At 42.9% G+C, this 20,672-nt stretch overlaps 1 protein-coding gene across 2 annotated transcripts; it reads left to right on the forward strand.

Moving 5' to 3' along the window:
• The first annotated feature begins 6,386 nt into the window (after positions 1 to 6,386).
• On the forward strand, positions 6,387 to 19,124 carry gap43 (growth associated protein 43). Of its 2 annotated transcripts, none has more exons than XM_085479340.1 (3): positions 6,387 to 6,714; positions 13,268 to 13,895; positions 17,802 to 19,124. In XM_085479340.1, exons 1-3 carry the CDS (start codon positions 6,685 to 6,687, stop codon positions 17,879 to 17,881), a joined length of 738 nt encoding a protein of 245 aa, XP_085335466.1. In that variant the 5' UTR covers positions 6,387 to 6,684; the 3' UTR covers positions 17,882 to 19,124. The 2 variants fall into 2 exon arrangements, with proteins under 2 accessions (XP_085335466.1, XP_085335467.1); XM_085479341.1 differs by having other exon boundaries at positions 6,388 to 6,714; positions 13,268 to 13,886.
• Positions 19,125 to 20,672: the final 1,548 nt, after the last annotated feature.

A 20,672-nucleotide genomic window follows, 5' to 3' on the forward strand; every position in this document is an offset into this window, starting at 1 on the left:
TAGTGGAAGTGCTGCAGATTTACCTTATTTACCTAAATTTATTTGTGCTGTCGGATATTGTTACTGGCTGGAAATCGGAGAAAGTGTTGAAAGAAACTCCTCTAAAGCAGCATCTCGTGGAAAGTAGACCCAACAATGATCAATAAACCATCTGCTCCCCCACTGGGAAAACTCACTACCACTGAGTGTTAGTGATTGCCACATGGTCTTTATAGCCCGTAAGTGTTATGTTTGGACCTAAAATCAGACACACATGGTTATCGTTTGCGTTGTATTATTCGACCTGTTGCAAAAGCAATAAGTGCTCTTCAATAATGCAGATATCCCACGTGTAAACAGAGCAAGCAGTGAGCTTAGGGTGGAAAATTGGCACAGTGACACTGAAAGTCCTGGTCAGCTGGGGACTTTCCTGTGTGGTTGTTCTCCCTGTGCTTTTACATCAAAGACATACTTGCTGGTGCAACTGGTGAGTGTAAACTGGTTGTGAGTGTATTTCCGTCTCAGTAATAGACCTGGAAGAATCTGGAACCACTGGGTCCAAAACCATTAAACTGGTGGACAAGTTCAAATGGCTGTTTCATTGCCTCTCCGGACACACTGTGTCCACATGGTGTCGCATTCAGAAACAGATCATTCATCCCAGATCACTCCACACAGCTATCTGCACTCTGCCTGCCCATCAATAAGACATTCAGAGAGTGCAGAATCGAGTTTTTGTGTCTGCAGGTGTAAACTAGCACAGTCTGCCTGCTGATGATTAATGATTAGCCTTAGTCTGTATTTTCATTGAAGTGAATTAGATTTATGTAGACAGGGCAAGATTTCAAATACAATACTTAATACACAAATGACCCTGGACATTTGTTTTTTCCATGGGGGGGAAGATGACCAGCTATGTCAGCAACAGTGGTAATGTTTCAGGCTAGCATTGAAGTTGCCTTCAATGCTAGCATAAACATGTAATTTGACATGAGCAGAAAATGTTGGAGCACTGCAATTTCTGGCCACAACACCACCTCCACCACTTAATTTAGACAATATTATTGTCCAAAGGCTTCATATATAAAATACTTTTCAAGATATATTTTTTTGAAAATGGTCCATCAACCCACTTTTGCACCGTTTTTTTGCACATTGAAATTTGAGGCGATGTTTGAACATAAATATCTCAAAAACTATTGAAGAAAAAAGACATAAGACTTTTCACTGCTCTTTCCTGAATCATTAACATGATTCAGGATATTTAATTTGGAACAGATACATTAAAAATGTCTGAGTGTTCAGTTCAAATGAAAAAAAAAGTCCCATACTTGAGCACATGCTAATAAAATACATCAGATTGTGTGTTATTACATTTCACAATAATGCAAAGATAGAACACGAATAATTACTGACAAAAATAAAGACAGTGATACTTTCATCAACTTTCATGCTGGATTGAGCAAAAATGAAAAAAACAAAAATCAGCACATAGTCTAATCCAGACAGAACAAAACTCTGGAGTTTCCAGATGTGGACTTTTCATATTTTAACCATATCTGACATTTTTTAATATATCTGTCCCATATTTTAGAATCTGATTCATTTTGATAGCATGAAAGACCAGTAGAAGAAAAAAGGCTTTTATCTTTAACAGTTTTTGAAATATTCATGTTCAAATATTGCCTCAGATTTTGATATATGAAAAGTGGGGCTTGAATGTGGGTCAACGGACCGTTTTTCAAAACAATACATATTGAAAAGTATTTGAAATATGAAACAAAATCCCAAAATTTCACAACAGTCATTACATTTGATTGATCCTTGCATTTTTATCAAACATTCTTATGCAAATTGGAAGTGGTCGAGCAGAAAACATTCAAAAACTCCCCGCTCCCTCCACCCGTAACCTTCTGTTTTTGCTTTTAGCATTGTGCTCTCTTAAAACAACTTTAAACATAAAATTACTGTCTATATAGTACTGCAGTGCATATGTATTTACACTTTCTTAAACATATGAAAGAAAGTAAAGAAGAGAAATATCACTACACAAGCACACATCCCACCCGTGCATATCCATCTTTGCATCACTGCTTTTTCTTAGTATTTACTTTTATTCGATCTTACTTTCACTGAATCTCAGTTGTGGTTTCTTTCCAATCATGCTTAAAATTTACTCAACAGTGAGTCATTTTATTACTTGTGATGCTGTGTCTGCTTCCACTTAGTCCACAAGATTTGTTCCCCCTTTTTTCTCCAATGTTAGTTTTTTCGGAATAGTGACACACACAATGCGTCACCTAGCAGGCGAAAGCATCAGACCAGTCACCTTGCATGGTAATAATACGTTTGAGTGCAGGCAGGCCGCTCAGCAGGCCACTTATTTGCTTTAACGTGACAGCTGATCCCTGTAATCAACGTTGCTGCCGTGTCAGTCACCAGACACGAGACAGGCCTGGATTTACCACTGCAGTGCCATCCTATCAGTGTTATACTTTCATATCATTGTATAGATAGTTCCAGTATTCTGATGGTTTGGGACTTTATGCTCTGGGTTTGTTATGTGGGTTATAAAGCAATGCAATCGGTGCCGACAGCCTTTATAGAACACCTAAAGAGTCTGTTTATTTGCTGCTCCTTTAATATCATGTTGTTTAAGAACACGCCCTCATTGAGTGAGTGATGCATGTGAATGTTGCCTGGACTGAAAGCACTGGTTAAAAATAACTTGTAGTACACTTTATGTACTTTATTTGAATTTCGCAAAAAAGCTCTTTGCAACTTTTAAACTCCATCCACTTGTGAAGTGTAGTGTGCTCCACAGTACTGATTAAGTACACTCATTTGTACCTTTGACTTTTAGGTCCTCATCCTAAAGGAAATGAACTGATTAAAACGGTGATGGTCGATTAGATGCCCTTGATTTGTGCATTCATATTCCTGCAGCATGTATAATTTGCAGCAGGTAGAATCTCATTGTCTCTCACAGATACAGTGACCTTTCATACTCCGGATGAGGAGCTTCATCACAACTAGCCTGAAAGGGCAGACAGCACTGCAACAAATACAACACACTGTGGATTTACATGTAAAAAAAAAAAAAAAAAACCCTTCAAAAACCAATATTAATGGTTTCATATGAACAAGCTCATAAGTTAGTTAGTTAATTAGTTAGTATTCAGTTGCCTTTGGGCTGAGCTCTGCATATGCTACAGGTTTATATAAATCTATATAACACTGCTCTGTGAGGAAGCACGCACAAACAGACCGAGCAGCAAACGAATAGCTGATCATTAGACAAACGTGTCGACTCGTGTCCTGAACGTTATATTTAATGACAGAATACACCAATCACAAAAAAGGAAGCTGTCTGTATTTCCACTTAACTGTTGCCAGAACTAGGCTCTTGAGCGTTTCTCAGTACTGGCAGATCGCTGTTGTGTTATTGATCTCTGTGGTCGGTGCAGCAGCAGACTCAGCCGCTTAACAGAACAATCAAGTCACTGGACACACATTAGCATACAGTGAAGAGTGAGCAGCTTCTTTTGGGCTGGGTTTATTTCCTGTCAACTGCTGTTCAGTCTGTTTGCAACTGCACATGGATTGTTTTGCAGGAGCAACCACTCTGGCTCTGTTTCTTTATCTGCCACTTCTTCAGATCACACAGCGAGCCTAATCTGGCTCTTTGGAATTTGAGTGTTTGCAATTCCTAAGTTTTCATTTACATACCCCCCCCTCCCCTTTCTATTTTTTTGAATAAGAAGATTAGGATTGTGTTTTGTATTCCTCTCTGAAATGATTTGTAGCACTGCTCCCAGTGGGCATTTGATTTGAAGTGTCACTTGATGTTTAAATATTGATGCTGATCATCAACATGCAAGAAAATTGCATTTATTTAAATTCCGACTGTGTTTGGATGAAAACCTCTGGGTAAACAGAATCATAATCATTTTGATGCGAAACAGCAATTACTTTAGTGAGGTGACAGTCAGGTGTTCACTTTAGATTTGATAGTCAGTTTATTTCATCCATCCATCCATCTATCCATCCATCCATCCATCCTCATTTGCTTATCCAATTCAGGGTCATTTATCTCTGCTGCCATAGGGCAAGAAGCGGGATACACCCTGGACAGGTTTCCAGTCTGTCACAGCACTAACACAGAGGGACTGACAACCATTCGCACTCACATTCACACCCCTGGGCAATTTAGAATCACCAGTTAACCTAACCCCACTAACTGCATGTCATTGGACTGTGGGAGGAAGCCAGAGTACCCGAAGAGAACATGCAAACTCCAGACAGAAAGGTCCCGGCCAGATGGTGGATTCAAACCCAGGACCTTGTTGCTGTGAGGCAGCAGTGCTCGCCACACCAGTGATATCTGCAATACTGTCGAAGAAAGTCAACAAATGTTGACATTTCCTTGGTGGATGCCAGAATGGATCCTCACAGCAAAAAAAAAAGAAAGAAAAGAAATTCCTGGGTTTGAATCGTGGCAAGGCCTCCTGCTTTAAAAGTAAATCATTCTGCCTATTTTGGTGCAGAAAGCTCTTGGAATAGAGATGATAAGTGACAGAGCTTCATTTCCCAGTTATGCACATAGTTTTCACCCTCAAAGAACATCTGATGTTGGCTTCACTTTACAGAAGCGGGATATCTGAACTGCTTCAGAACAGAAAAAGGCACCTCCCCTTCAGGAAAGCGCTTATCTGGTTATTACAGCGGGATGTGGGATGTGGACTGTGAGCTGGACATCTTTAGTATGAATGTGCACAACTGTGGAAAAGTAAAGCAGGGCAGAGTCATGCATACTCAGCAGAACCCTGCATTACTACAGTATCTGTGTCACTGGCCGTGGTTTGCCATGATGACACATCGTGATGATGTAGGATGGCCAAGTAATGGTGCTAGATTTTTTTTTTTTTGCCTTCCCTGTGTGGCAGCAGTGACCACCGAGAAGGCTGAGGCTCAGCGTTGCAGGTTAATGATTTCCCTTCAGTGAACTGCATGTGGAATAATCCTGTAAAAGAGAAGAATAGCAAAGCGCAACCCCCCCTCAGGTCTTCTCCTCCTCCTCTTCCTCTTTTCCCTGCCTCCCTATTCCATCCCTGGCTCAGTCTGTCTCCCCCGTGTTCTCCATCCCTCCCTGCATCCTCATTGTGTCTGTAGCATCTGCTGGTGCTCGCCGGTGTCAGAGCGGGGGTGGGGACTCTTCTGACACCGCTGTGCGTGTCTGTGTGCATTATGAAAGGCAAATACAGAGTGTGGGTGTTTGCATGACCATGCGCCTGCAAGCCTCACTGTATTGGTAATGGCTTGAGATGTGATTCTAGGGATAATGCATGCCTAGTGCCTGCTTATTAAGCCCAGAGTGTGTGCAAATGTGGACACAGAGGGAGGAAAGAAATGCAAAACAAAAAAAAGGGGTGAAAAAAAGCAGTTTGCTTCTCCTGCTTGTCTGCCACACCCGGCCTTCTTGCTTCCTCCTCCTACCTTCATTCCTTCCTTTTTTCTCTATGTCTATCTCTTTCTCTCTCTCTCTCTCTCTCTCTCTCTCTCTCTCTCTCTCAGACACACACACTCCTCCTCCTCTGCTCTTCGAGTCTATCTGCTGGTGTTTCCATGAGAACAGAGAGCGCTGGTACGGGGAAGCGAAGGGAAGGGAAGGGGGGGGTGGGCTGGCGGATCGGTGGTGTGGGGTGACGTGTCCTAAAAGCAAAGAGTGTGTGTGTGTGTGTGTGCGTTTGAACGATCATCACTGCTCTCTTTCACACGTCTATCCTGGCCAAGAGCTGCTCCCTGACTGTGCCAGAAAACATGCTTTTGGCATTGCTGTGGTAATTTGGAAACAGGGCTCCCGGGCTTATAATGCTGATCTGAGATCCAGAGTCTGTAACACTCCGAGTCTGAGAGGGATTCTGAGCAATCAGAGGAGGCAACTTCCATTTGGGAGCCACTTAACAAAAAGAAAAAGAAGAAGAAGAAAAACCTCCTTAAATGTTATAGAAAGGGGAGGGGATAAAGTAGTGAGGCTATGTGGGTGTTGAGGGCAAAAAAAGAGAGACAATGAAACGGCTGAAAGAAAGATGTATCAATAGACCAAACTGAGGGGAGGTATCCAGTCATTTATTAAGGGAGAGGCTTTTTTAGGGTGGGGCCGCAGCTTTTGCTGGAGCCAGGCTGTAAGGGAACAAGAAAGAGGAGGAGGAGGAGGTGGGTGAGAAGATGTAGAAGAGAGGAGTGCCGATCTAAAAGAGGTGGTGGTGGTGGTGGTGGGGGGGTCATCACTATGAGTGAGAAGAGGACGAGGAGGCGGAAGAAGAAGAAGGAAAGGAGGAGGAGGAGGAGAGAGAGCGAGAGGGATGATGGAGCGAGGAGGGAGGCAGAAGGGAGGGGTTTAAAGGGTGGGCTCGCAGTCATTGTCAGGCAGCGAGTAAGAAAGAGTGAGAGAGTCGCACCCCGGCAGACTGACGGGAGAGCGCGTGTGTGCAAACTGGGATGAGTAAATGTACTGGGCGGCTTAGCTGTTGATACAGCCAGAGAGAGAAAAGAGAGAGAGAGAGCGAGTGAGCGAGAGAGTGTGTGTGCGCGCGAAAGCGAGCGAGAGCGAGAGAGAGAGAGAGGGAGAGGGTGAGAGAGAAGTGAAAGGGAGAAAAAAGGGAAGAAAAGAAGCAGAGAAGAAAAAGGGAGGATACTACAACTATGCTGTGCTGCATAAGAAGAACCAAACCGGTAAACTGCTCTGATTTGCTTTATCAATATTTTTCAGCTTCACCTCAGTTCTGAACTTTGTGACTGTTGGGTTTGTTTTTTAGTTTTGTCTTTTCTTTTCTTTTTTGCCAATTTGGGTGAGATTAGGAGGCACGAGGTGGGATTAGCCAAAATGTTGGTGTAATTTTCTGTGACTTGAGGCCTGACTTGTCTTTATAGAAATCTATCCACGGAGCACAGACACGCCTAGTTAATGTGATTATCCTGCATGAATGGATGCTGCCACAATGCCTCTCAGACCTCACACCGTACTTGTAGAAAGGCAGCAAGAATGTAATGTGATCCTGGGCCGACGGTATTCCCTCTTATTGATTAAGTGCTTGAAAAAAGTGAACTATTACTGAATGGCACTTGATAGATTATGTATTGTCTTCAATATCAAAGCTGAAATACTCTGATTTATCCACTAAACCCAATCTCATCCACCGGCGAGTGATGCTTTAGATAAATGACAGTTTTCTCTTAACCTACGCCTTAAACAGGGGCAGGGGAGAGGTCTAGGTATCTTCTGTATTAGTCTTATGTTAAGCAGAAGAAGTGGGTGACAGAGGAAAGTGCATCATTTCCACAGTGTGAAGGGGGGAAAAAAGGGTGGGGTACTGACTGAGTGAGCAGCTCCATCATGTCAGTGGCCTCGAGGGGGGAATACAATGGGAATAAATGAGCATAAATGGATTATCATAGCCCTCCAGCTTTTTGAGTGGTTGCTGTCAATGGAGGGTTCTATGAAGTGAGCACTCATTTAAAAGGGTGTGAAAGGGTGGTGCTGGGTACCCGTGGCCAGTCTTGTCCCGGCAGTGAATATGAAATGAAAGAAAGGTGTTGCACTGAGGTAGCATTTCAGCAGCTGTGGTTCTGCATGTGATCGCGGGCGATGCTCCTGCTGCTATCTCAGAACTGATTAGGGTTTTTATCAGAGCCATAACACGCTGGATTCCGATGGCACTCTGATTGCTTCTTAAATGTCAGCCCGGATGAGTCATATTAGCTCTGGCAGAGAGAGAAAAAGAGGAAAGAAAGGCTTGCCAGATGAACTCCATGCAGGTGGAGCAGGATGCAGGGAGAGAAAGAGGGAGAAACAGAAGCAGGGTGGTGCACATGGAGCTAGATGGAGGAGGGGGGAAAAGGGAGAAGACGCTGATACAGAGGTGAAACAGGGATTGGGACAGGGAGTGGAGGCTGTGAGGTATGGGGCATGGGCGGGGGGGTGGAGGTAGGGAGAGGCATGAATGCAACAAAGCAGAAAGGTGAAGATGGAATGAAACTAGATGGCTGACTACAACTCGCAGATATGTGGTGGAGCGAGAACGTGGTGGTGGTGGTGGTGGCTGGAGTAGGTGAGCAGGTGCGAAGATGAGAAAGGGAGCAGCACGAGGAAACATTGAAGGAAGAGAAGCCGGCACGCTGCACACTGCAGCCATGTGGGTGAGGCACTAGCTTTTTTTTTTTTCCTACGGAAGGCTGTCGCCGCCTCAAGCGTGCACCACAGGGGAGGGTAAAAAAGAAAAAAAACGTCCTCCCAGCCTACAAGCACTTATCTTCGTGCTCCTGCATTTGAGCATAAATGAATCCGGACAGACTGCGCGGTCTTCACGGATGGATGAGCAAAAAGCATGATTTTCTGCTCTGGAGTATGGCAGCGTTGCTGTGGGGTCCCGCCATTGTGGAGTGTTAAGTGCTGTTGCAACATCTCCACTATATGGGAGTGGCTACGGGCACCTAGTTTAAGTCCCATCTGCCTCCCTCGCTTTTTATGCAGCTTTACAACAATATTCAGCTCTCACCTCAACATCTTGAACCCAGTTCCAGGTTGTGCTTATAAGCAGAACTTAAGCAGAATCAAATCCCGCCCAAATGAGCTATTCCTCTAACACTCAACTCTCCATCTCTACTTCTTATCACACGTCACCACTAACACAACCACCACCGTGCGCAACCCTTGCCCTTTCCCTCAGGCATCACCTCCTTTTCCTCTCTCCTCTACCCCGTCTCTTATCTGGTTACCTATGGATACAGTGCTCACTCATTTGCAGTGTGTGACTGGCTGCTCTCTTGCCCAGGTCACTCTTGAAAACAAGGTTTTTAGTCTCAACTGAGACTTTCCTCTGCTTTAGGCTGTAATAAAGAAAGAAAGAAAGAAAGAAACATATATATCTCCAGCCCCCGATGAGATCAGTGGCGATTGCAGAGCCTTTGTTCAGCCAGAGAGCTGATGTAAGTGAATTAAAGGCTGCTCCAGAGGACGTAATGAGGCCGGCATATGGCTGCTTATTAGTTGCTGTGGAGCATCTTTTCCCGGGCCATCGTAGAAGAAATAGTGCATCCTTTACGGCTGCTCATCAATTCACCGTCAAAGGAAGAGGAAAAAAGCGTGAGAGGAGGGAGAGATGGCGAGAGACGGCGAGCGGGGGCTGTGGCAGTCACCACCTGAGCCCCCCTCTCCTCATCTGCAGGAGATAGCCGGCTAAAAGGGTGTGGTGCTCCGCTGTGCCTATGTGCGTGTATGTGTGTGTGTGAGAGAGGGAGAATGAGTGGGTAGCAGTTTGCTCATGGAGAGTGAAAGACGACAGGGAGAGAAAGAGGGAGATATTCAGCAGTTCCAGACAGCAGTTCAGTCTTTGCTGTCTGGATGGCTCCTGCAGGAAAGCAGACACGGCCACAGAAATCACGCCGAAGACAAGATAGAGGTGCCATTGCAGAGAGAAACGTGTGCCACCGGCAAGGGTGGCTGACAGTCTCTCTCCACCTGCTCGGTGGAGCTGTGGTAATATGACAACTGCTCGGTGGAGTTTTTCCATTTTATTTCAAAGAGTGCCAGTGCGCTATACAGTCTGTTTTATGACTTCTAATTTTATTACATACAAGCCTCCCATATTAAAGTGCAGCTGCACCTGTTGGCTTGGCGATAATAAAAAAAGGGGTGTCTGCAAAGCAAGCATCTCCATTATGCATGCAAATATTACCTTTAATATTTCTCTCCTCTTTCGCTTGAGGCATTCAATGCTGGGTGAAGTGGAGAGGCAAATAAGCTCAGGACTTGAATGGATTGCAATAGTAATAGTAATAATATTAATAAGTAAGAAAAACCCCAACACTATCATTAGACAGCATGCACGAATGCATTAGTGTGAGTTGCGGTCCGATGGCACTAACCTCGCTGCTTCCACTGTGTCTTCCCCTCCCCCCCCGCCTCCTGAAACAAGTCCCTAATGGCACTCTAAATGAGGCAGTGGGAAGGTGGTGGATTGTTACTTGTGTCACCACTGGGGGATGGTGCGTGTGTGAGTGTGTGGTTATGGATAAAGCCATTGACTGTGGGGTGTGGTTCTTACAACAGCCGGTGCCCACCCAAGGACAGAGGCGGGCAGGGAGAGAGGCTCAGACTGCAGCTGTAATAGACACATCCAGCCAGTCAGATAATGCACTGAGCGCATTTCACCATGTCCATTTATTATCTTTGCAGACAAATCCGACAGAGAGGGTGTGTGTGTGTGTCCTGTGGTGAATGGCACTCTTGCATTTTGATAACCCGTGAACTAGATTCTCTCGTCACAGGTCAGCTGCTTTTATAGCACAGTGTCAGTTTATCCTGGAGCAAGCCTTTTTAATGTTGCTACATCATACTACAGCTAATATAATTGCACAAAGATTGCATAATTGCTGGCTTCATAATCTTGCAAGAATTGCACTATTACGTTGCAAACATTCCACATTTTCTTGGAGATTAAAAGCAGTTTTTCAGCGGTTAAAGTAGTGTATCTATGGCAACCAGAACGACTGTGTGCAAATAGCAAGCACTGCAGGCTAATTGTAGTAAGCCATTTGACTAACTCATAATGCAAATATGTTGTCTCACTGCAAATTAATCAAGGAAGAGTTTAAACAGCCACTAAGTCTTGCCTTATTTATGAATGGAGATGTGCACCACATAGATGCCGGGTGCAAAAGCGCCTGCAGGGAGGGTACGTGACCGGGGTTCAATTACCGGTCAGAGGCTTCAAGGTGCAGGTCTTAAATGATGTGCAATGATGCTTCTGTTTGGGATTTAAATACAGTGCAGGCAAATGTCAGCTGTGCTGGGTCAAGTAATCTTTGGTTTTGCATCTCAGAAGTGAATCCATGAAGAAGAAGAAGAAAAATCACAGCACGGCATTTTTTTATTTTTATTTTTTTAAGGGTGATGCACACACAAGTATCAATAATTCAAGTGATGACGCTCCAGCTGTGGTCAAACTGTGATGGTGATGCTTCTTCCTGTCTTCGTACCACCAGATGAGATCATCTGGTGCTCCTCTGGTATTTTATCACATTTCCCCAACCTCTAACATAAATGACATCGCTCTTCTGTTCCAATAATGATGTCATACCCCTTATTCCCAAACACCCTTCATCCATCGCTTTCTCTTTCTCCGTCTGACTCACTGAACCCAGCCAGTAAGTAATTCTATTAAGAGTTAAGTGCTCGGGTCAGATTTTTGGCAATTGTAAGCACCTATGAGATCAGACACAATAAAAGCCCAATAAGTCACTGGAGACGTGCATATTATTAAGAGCAGAGGGTGTGGTGGTGGTGGTGGTGCTTTGTCTGCCAGCTCTCTGTTCTGCTGAAGTTTATTTCCACACCCACTGGCCGGTAGCTTGTTTAGCTCCAGTTCAGATTTTAAATGTGAATCACTACATTTAAGTGTGTATTTCATTTATCTGTCTTATAATTTCACACTGCACAATATTACTCTGGAAGACTGTGTATATTAACCCGAACCCGGGGGAATAAAGGCGGAGGAGCTGAATATACCAATACAGCTGCACCTTGCCCTCGCTGCTCCAATATTGCACTGACACACTGACCCTGAGGAAGACGTGTTGATTTAGGGCCTCGGGGTCTTAAATCACTCCACACAGATGCGATCCCTCACACAGGCTGTCCAAGTCAAAGCTCATATCCTACATAATGACACACTGGGAGACCATACATAGGGGGTGGATGCAGAGGCACGAAAGCTCTTTCCACCCAGATTCATTGGCCTTAAACAAGACGTTGCCAGATCTCGGTGACACAGACATTAATGTAAGCACATACATTTTACCCCTTTGCCCCCTACCGCCACACCCTGCCGCTGCTACCGTTGCTTCATCGCATCCCTGGCTTTTCCATGCTGATTACTCCACCTGATTTACGAGTTCCTATTGGCCCGCTCCCCCCGAGGGGTCAGGCGCACTGCCAATCAGGGTGACATATAGTCTTTCATAGCACCGAACAGCAGACAGGCTCTGTGATGAGTTAGCACTCTGGTTGTCAAGGTAACCTTTGATGGTTGGGAGGGGTATGGCAGTGAATGGTGAGGAGATTGTAGCAGGGAGCTCGTTCCCTAGCAGCCAGACACGGAGCTGCTATATACTGTACCCAGAGAATAAAGATTGGCTCCGATTTTGAGCACTGCTCATAATTTTGAGGATATCATTAGCAGAGACTGCAGGAAAGATTAATGGATGCCACGGAGAGCGTCTATATTTAAGTTTAATTATTCACTAAATCTATTTTCAGGGTTATTATCAGGAGGACAATATCAGCCTCATGCCTGGGTTGAATAACTGCAATAAATGCCCGGAGACACTTGTCACAACCTAAAATCACAGCGCCTTGGATTTATTATGTGGAGACAATAAATCTCCTCACTCTGGCACGTGAAATGATAAAATGCTGTAGGGTCAAGCTAAGCCTTGATACCTGGAAGGACCAAAATAAATAAATAAATAAATAAATAAAAAATAGATTGTGTTGTTTTCTCACTTTGTTTTTCCATTTGGTATAACTGATGCTACACAGTCTGCATGCTGCTTGACGGTTTGTGTTCTTTTGCTTCATTACACTTATTCACGTTCATTTGAGGCTTTCGATTGGTTCCAACACCTGCGAGAGAATATTTTACCTTGATTTGTTTGCCTATTCATTTGGAATGTACTGATTCATTTTGTGTTGCCACTTTCAGTGCTCATCATTCATTCCTTTATTTGATTTGATTTCTTTTCATTAGATTTATATGACTCATAGCACAACCCACTATTTGATGGACAGCTTTGGATCCAGTAACCGAAGGTAATATCAAGGAAAGACTTTCAATATTACCCTGTCTCCTGTCCTACTCCTAACTCTGCTCCTCATCTCATCCCGCACTTTTATTCTAAACATGTCCTGAAATTTTAACCTTTTCCCAGCCTATGATTGTCATGTAATGGTTAGAAATATATATATATTTATTAAGCTTTCCCATTTCACGATATACACTTTTTTCTTTTCTTGACTTCTGACCTTTCAGTTTGACTATTTTTTACATACTTTAGCAAACAGAAATAAAGCATGCCTTCTCGTGATCAAGCAGCATGCCAACAAAAAGAGGGATAGACACACACAAACACAGCAACAACTGGACACTAGCAAAATAAAGACATTCAGCGCAACCTTTTCAACTCTTGCAGTAAATGTTAACCTGGTATGTTGTCTATCGCCTGCCAGGTGGAGAAGAATGAGGAGGCGGACCAGAAGATTGAACAGGATGGCACCACCAACAAACCCGAGGACAAGGCCCACAAGGCTGCCACCAAAATACAGGCCAGCTTCCGTGGACATATAACTCGGAAAAAGATGAAAGACGGAGAGGAGGAGAAAGAGGGTGACAGTCCTGCTGCTGCAGAGGAGGCAACAGAGGGAGGAGAGGAGGCAAAGAAAGCGGAGGGAGAGGAGGCACCTGCTAAGCAGGATGAAGCCGCAGGAGAAGAGGCTAAGAAGGAGGAAGAGGAGACAAACCAAGCCAAAAGCCCTGTGGCAGACAAGCCAGCTAACTCTCCGGCAGCTGCTGCCACAGCAACGTCTCCTGTAGCGGCCGCCCCGGCTGCTGCGTCTCCCACGGCCGCCGCAGCGCCCTCTGAACCCAAGAAAGAGGAGCCAAAAGCGGAGGAGAAAGCTGAGGAGAAGCCCAAAGAGGTGGAGGCCCCAGCCAAGAGTCCCACCACGGCCACAGCTGAAGAGAAGAAGGAGGAGAAGAGCGAAGAGAAAAAGGAGGAGGCCAGACAAGCCGACGTGCCTGCTGCTGTCAGTCCGACAGCTGAGAAGGAGGAGCCTAACCAAACAAAAGGTAAACAAGGTATGCAGAATAGGAGAGAGCTCCATGTGGTCAGGAAGAAAGGTTTACCAGCACATTCTCACTTATGCACATGTTCATGAGGGCAGTGAGTTCAGGGCTAAAAATAGTTCCAGCCACTTCCACCAATCAAAAAGCAATTACTTACTGTAAATATAAAATCGAGAAGAATAGGTGAGCTTTTACACAGTCTGCTTGGCAGGCTCCACAGGACATAGCCGCTTGGTGTGTCTTTGGGATTTAGAGATATTTGGCAGTGCTCCACCATTCACTGGTTAACACAGATTAGACAGAGGCCGGCATAGAAAATGATAAGCACTGGTCAAGAGTGTGGTACACACTGATATTGTTATACTGGGAATGATCAAAGCTATTGATAAAAAGCAATGTGTTGTTTGCATAATGTAAAAGCAGCATGAATTATAAATCACTGAGGTTAATAAAGCTCTCAGATGCCTTCACACGAGGTGTGATATATTAACCTGACTGCTACCATAGTCATGAAAAACGGTTGTAATGGATGACCCAGTTAAACTTCTTTTTTTTTTAAAAGTACATCACGTTAAACTATTTGGTAAGAAAAAAAAAAGTCTTCCAGCACTGTCATGTGATGTCCAATTACAGCAGGAATGTGGACCTGAGAAGAAACTGGAGATTAAATGATATTATTCCACTGATACAACACTGTCACAAGATACACTTGACATGAACTCATATTTCTGGTCCAAGGACTCTCAGACTGGGTCAGACAGGTAGTTAATGGAGCATGCTCAGTCTGGAGCTGGTGGGGGCGTGAGGTGGGAAACACACACACACATGCATACACCAACTGGAGAACTACACAGAAAGTAGGTCACCTAGGCAGCACTGTCTCCCTGTTGTCATAGTTACCACCTCGATGGGATAGCTGGCCTGCATGGAGCAGTGCGGGTAGAACAGGTGCTCTGATTTAAATGAATGATTAATGATCCCTACTGGTCACGATCCGCACTGGGGAAGTCTGCCATAAACAAACACTACTTGACAAAGATCTGCTTATTAAGAATTCACTGCTGTCTACAATCTGCTTAACTTACCAAAGTGACTCAGAGACCAAAATTAATATTTATGACCAAATCGCTCAGTTAAGGTTTGTTGCACACAGAAAAGAGTCACATCCACAAGGATGATGGGTACTCTATGAGGCGGTCTCTATGTCACAAATTCTTATCGAATTCCTGCACTTATAGAGCACTTCTCTTACATTAAAAGGTGGCAACAGATTCATTAATAATGAAAAGAAATAGTAGATTAATTTGGAAAACTAAAAAGAGGAGGCAGGAAAAATAAGTTAAAAACATTAAAGAAAACACTAGAACTTAACTAGAAAAAGTAATAAGTAGTAGAAACAGATTCTCACTATAAACAAGCCATCAGTGATGTTGGACTGTCCAGATGTAGTGACTCAGAGACGATATAGAAAGATGATTTCTTTATTTGATAAAGCTGACTCTGTAGCGTTTTCAGTGGGATTAATGTTTCGTTCCTCATCCAAGTGACTTCTTCAGTCTCCACTCCAGACTGAGTCAGATGTATTTTAGTTTTTGTTTTGGCACAGCGAGCAGCAGTGAGCAGGGGGATTTCAGGGTGCTACTGAGTGAAAACCCTAGAGTGACATAAGGTTTTTATATGTATCTAGTGAATTCTAACTCTTTTTTTGGGAAACAGAGCATTGAAGCTGTTAAAAGCAGATTATAGACTATATTAAATAATAAACACATAAACAAGCTGCAACGTACCTTTAATGAAATATATATGCAGATGGAGACTTAGATCAGAATCAGTTGTAACACCAGATATGTGGTTCTCAAGAGCTCATTATAACGCTAAGAGTTGGGTGTCATCTGCATAGCAGTGAAATTAATACCATGCTTATGGATATTGGCACTTTTATCAGCTTTTTTCAGATATGAACATGTTTACATTCAAAATCCGATTTATCTGGACTTACCTGCTTTACATCTGAATGAACGTCCTGGTCGATTATGAGACCACAGTCTAACCAGATCAGACCTATTAATGTTTGCCCAGCACTTTTAAAATGACACAATATCTGAAAGCAGGCTGTCATATTAAGACAGGCTTGTACATCATTAGAAGTCCTCTCTCACATCTTTGTGAATGGCTTGTGTTAGTAGAGCGTGCCCTAAACTACATTAACGTGCATATAATAGCATTTTATCTCATCAACTCTGATTGTAAATCCAAAAAAGATTAAAAAAGGATGCCATTTCCAGTTCAGTAGAGATTTCAATCTCTCTTTGAGAATGAGGGGTGGCACTAGCTCTCTCTGATCTCAGATTTTAGTGACAATGATGGAGAAAAGCAACCATTCAAAAGTGTGGTTACACTTCACTTGAGTCAATGGTCACAAATGCAACAAGTCTTTTGCTGTGTGGCTGTTTTTGTAACTCTCCTGCATATGTTTCAATGAAGCTATGAGAACCATTTATGTAAAACATACCTCAGTGCGAATGACAGAATTTAAAGCTGGCGATGTTATCAGTCTGAAAAGAGCTTTTGCGCTTCATATTTTTTCTGCCATGATCTCATTAGTCTTATTTACTAAAGACTAAGAGGTCAGTGAGTAGAAATGATGAAACACTTATAAATGTTTGTTTCCCTGTCTGCAATCTTCATACACAAACCCAGCAGCAAAGCTAAACTGTCACTTCAGCCGGTAACTGGTGTATGAAAGTGAGCTCGCGCTGATGTCAGACACAAGAAATGACGGGCTTTGGCTCTGTAAATTGGGTGAAATTGGATTTGCATCGCACAGTTCAGTGGCTGTAGTGAAGGACATTCTCAAATCTGTCACAGTGGCTAACAAGCTAATTATCTCTTACCTGGAAGATCTGCCATGAGTCATGCTGTCTTGAGTCACACACACAATCGCGCATTAGTGCAGACACCGTTGCCCCACTTCTCTCTTTCCCTCCCTCCCTCGCCCTCCCACACACAAACACACGCACACACCAGGAGACATGCACCCTGGTCTCCATTGCAATGATATCATTCCTTGATGTCTCCTCCTAATAAAAGAATATGATCTCATCGGGGTGTGACATCACCCCGATGAGATCACTCGGATAACGAGTTTGGGCAGGAACAACAAAGACCCCAAAATCAGTGTAGCTCCTGCATAGTGCAAGAAGGTCTTTATTAAGTATAAATGAGAATGTCTTTGCTTTTTTGGAGCTAAAAAGCGCACCAGCTACAGGATTATTAAAGAAGGATATTATGATTTAATGTTGAAAAATATAAAGTACCTGAGCAAGAATCTCATTAGCATTTGCTTTGTGATGTATCACGGATTGCTACTCAGCAGTGTGCACCTCTTAGCAAGTTATCGTTGCCTGCTATCATAGTGCAGTGCACTCTGGGCATCACACTGTATCAGATGTGACAGGCCAAGATGCTCCTGTTAGCTTTGTGATGCCCGTTCAAATGCTTCATGGGTCCATTAGGAGCAAGCTCTTCTTTTATTATTTACACAGTCAGTGCGGGCTTCAGACATGCTCTCAGTTTAAGTGGAGCTGACACATTGTGAACAACACAGAATTCCATGTGCGAATAATTTTTTTGAGAGGGAAGATGTGAATATTTTGAGAATTTCCGAATGTTACATGGCTTTTTTTTTCATATAGAGGGTGAAATATTTAAAACATCAAAAGTTACTGCTCATGAGTGAAATCTTTGAAGCTCTGTATCTCAGGCGCCCCAGACAGAGCTTTATTACTCTACTCGCAATGTAAAACCACCTCTCCACCTCTCCTCTTCTCTTCTTTCTCCACCCTCCTTTCATCTATCCCGCCCCAAACCCCTTCTCTCTACCCTTACACCCTCTACCCCACCACTTCTTACATTAAGATGCTGCAGAGGAGTCTAAAGGAGAGGAGGCCACCCCGGCAGATGCAGAGGCGGAGGCCACCGAGTCCAAGGATGCTTAAGGCTAAAGTCTAACTTAATGAAAGCAGAATTAAAAGTATGAAGAATACCACAAAAACGAAAAATCTAAAAAGGTTGCTCTTTGCCTTCTCAATGTGAAGGCAGTCCGTTTCTATTTGTTTGTCATTTTTTGTGTGGCAATGATTTTCTCATGTTGGGGGAGTTTCCAGCGTGAAGTTTTTTGGCTCAAGCTAACACTGTACTATGCGCAAGTGATGACGATGCTGACGACGACGGTGATGATGATGTTGATGTTGCTGATGTTTATGAAAAGCGACTCTTACCGTGATGGTGATGATGTCGAGGTGGATGATTTCATTTGGTACATCTTCACTATTTGATGTAAAACCGGGGGTGGAATGAACGCTTCCAACTGGATATTTACACATTTAAAATTTCAAAAAAAGAATGCATTGCCAATGCGCCGTATTGTATTTGCATTGTAATGCACTTTCTTTCTTCAGACACATTTTGCAAATGAAATCCGTATTGCAAATGCACGCACAAAAAGACAACCAGGTTTATAAATGCAATTCATGTTTTCGACACGATCCAAGTGTACTGAGAACACAACAAAGAGGTAATGTACTGACACACTGAATGGATAATAGAATGTATGATTAAATGTGTGACATTTCCAGTTGGGGCAGCTTTATCCTGAATCCCAAAAACAATATTTACTCAACTTTCTCTATTCTGCTTGAGTCATTCAAGCTTGGTTTACACCCCTTTTACAAACTCTGTATACTCACAGTTACAGTAAATAAAGGACCTATTGCCATTTAAATGATGTGATCATATAATAAAAACTCTAGAAATCAACTATATTATTGATGTAACTGGCTCTTACATATTACAATTTGTGCTCTGCCAACCAAACGTGAGGCCATAGCATGAACCATTGAACCAGATGCATGATGGGAACTCTCCCTCTGAGAGGAACTTTTTCGCAGTCACAAAAAACTTAAGAGGTGTGGCGGCTTCTTTTTTGATGTCTTTGGTGTTGTTATGACAGTTTATATGAATTGGAAAAATACTCTTGCACTGATGTTACAAAAAAAGATTAAGAGAAAAATCAAACAAATGAGCAAACAACAACAACAAAAAAATTTCCTATGTTCCAGTGAGTGCAATGTCCAGTTTCAATCTTATCGAGGAGTTCAAACTTGTGAGAAAAAAAAATATGAAAAAAATAAAAAATGGTTTCAATGTCTGTTTTCAAAATAAAGCAAATGTGCCAATTACCATCATAAGCTGTGGAGTTTGTTTAAAGCCTGATAGAAACATATTGTCACTTTGAAACACCCGGCAGTTTCCAATAATCATGCTTATTTTCCACTGAATCCATCACGAAACCACACATGTGTGGTTTTATTATAACTCTTGCCCCATGACAGTTGGGATAGACTGCAGCGCCTGCCGCGACCCTGAAGTGGACTAGTGGAAGAAAATGAATGGATAGTATTCCTGTAAGATTAGATGCTCTTGCACCAAACGTACATTAAAACAATACTTACACAGGGAAATACAATTTAATTCAATTCTGTTATGTTTATATAGCCCCAAATCACAACAAAAGCGCTTTACATCGTAAGGTAAAGACCCTACAATAATACAGAGAAGACCCCACCAATTAGATGATCCCTTATGAGTAAGTACTCCCATATCCAAACTGGGAGCTCGTCCCACAGAGAAGAGGCCTGAAAGCTGAAGGCTCCCATTCTAAGTTTAAATACTTTGGAAACCACAAGTAAGCCAGCAGTCAGAGTGCAAAGCGCTCTAATGGGGTAATACTGTACTAGGAAGTCTTTAAGATGAGCCCTGATGAGAAGAAGAAAATATAGGAGAAATATGCTCTCTCCTTCTAGTCCCTGTCAGTACTCGTGCTGCAGCATTTTGGATTAACTGAAGGCTTTTCAGGGAAATCTTAAGACAGCCTGATAACAATGAATTACAGTCGTCCAGCCTAGAAGTAGTAAATACATTAACTGGCTTTTAGCATCACTTTCACACAGGGTGTTTCTAATTTAGATATTGTGCAAGTAGAAGAAAGCAGTCCTACATGCTTGTTTCATATGCACATCGAAGGACATATATTGGTCAAAAATGTCTTCAAGATTTCTCACAGTGTTACTGGAGACCAAAGTCAGGCCATGTAGACGTAAGTGTTTGGTTAGACACCATGTTTCTAAGAAACAGAGTACAGTTACCTCAGTTTTGTCTGAATTTAGAAGCAGAAATTTAGAGATTGTCCACTTTAACTAATTAATGTTTGTTTTCTGGCTTTATGGATTACAGTGCATAGGACTGAAAACGTGTGCTATGCCATTGAATGATACTGACTAAGGGAAGCATGTATAATGTAAACAGAATTGGTAACAGCACAGAACCCTGTGGAACTAGATATTAATCTTAGTGTGTGAAGACAAGTCCCCATTTAGATATGATTTAAACTACTGCTGTGTAGTACCTTCAGCATGCTGTAATCGCTGTAATAAGACATTATGGTCAACAGTATTGAACGCTGCACTGAGGTCTAGCGGGACAAGCACAGACATGAGTCCACAATCAGAGACCATAAGAAGATCATTTGTAACCTTCACCAATGCTGCATACTCTGCCATCTTCCAAAGGAATTATAAGAGTAAGTCGCAGCCAAATGTTGCTCATGAAATGCACTTGAATAACTGATCATCAGCAAGTGTGAGCACCTCTATAAAATGAGAACTTTCGGCAGTTCAGGGATGTGTTGACAGAATGTGAAAAAGGAACGACATAATCAATGATCTTAGA

This window comes from Copadichromis virginalis, linkage group LG14 (genome assembly GCF_057382275.1).
Source record: "Copadichromis virginalis isolate Kocher_CV1m ecotype Utaka linkage group LG14, C_Virginalis_male_GT1.1, whole genome shotgun sequence".
In the NCBI taxonomy this organism is placed as follows: Eukaryota; Metazoa; Chordata; class Actinopteri; order Cichliformes; family Cichlidae; genus Copadichromis; species Copadichromis virginalis.

Bases quoted from the DNA above. Each gene is read 5' to 3' on its own strand.
- gap43 (XM_085479340.1), top strand. From the start codon at position 6,685: ATGCTGTGCTGCATAAGAAGAACCAAACCG. The intron at 6,715-13,267 runs GTAAACTGCTCT...ATCGCCTGCCAG, and splicing joins GCATAAGAAGAACCAAACCG to GTGGAGAAGAATGAGGAGGC. The intron at 13,896-17,801 runs GTATGCAGAATA...TCTTACATTAAG, and splicing joins CCAAACAAAAGGTAAACAAG to ATGCTGCAGAGGAGTCTAAA.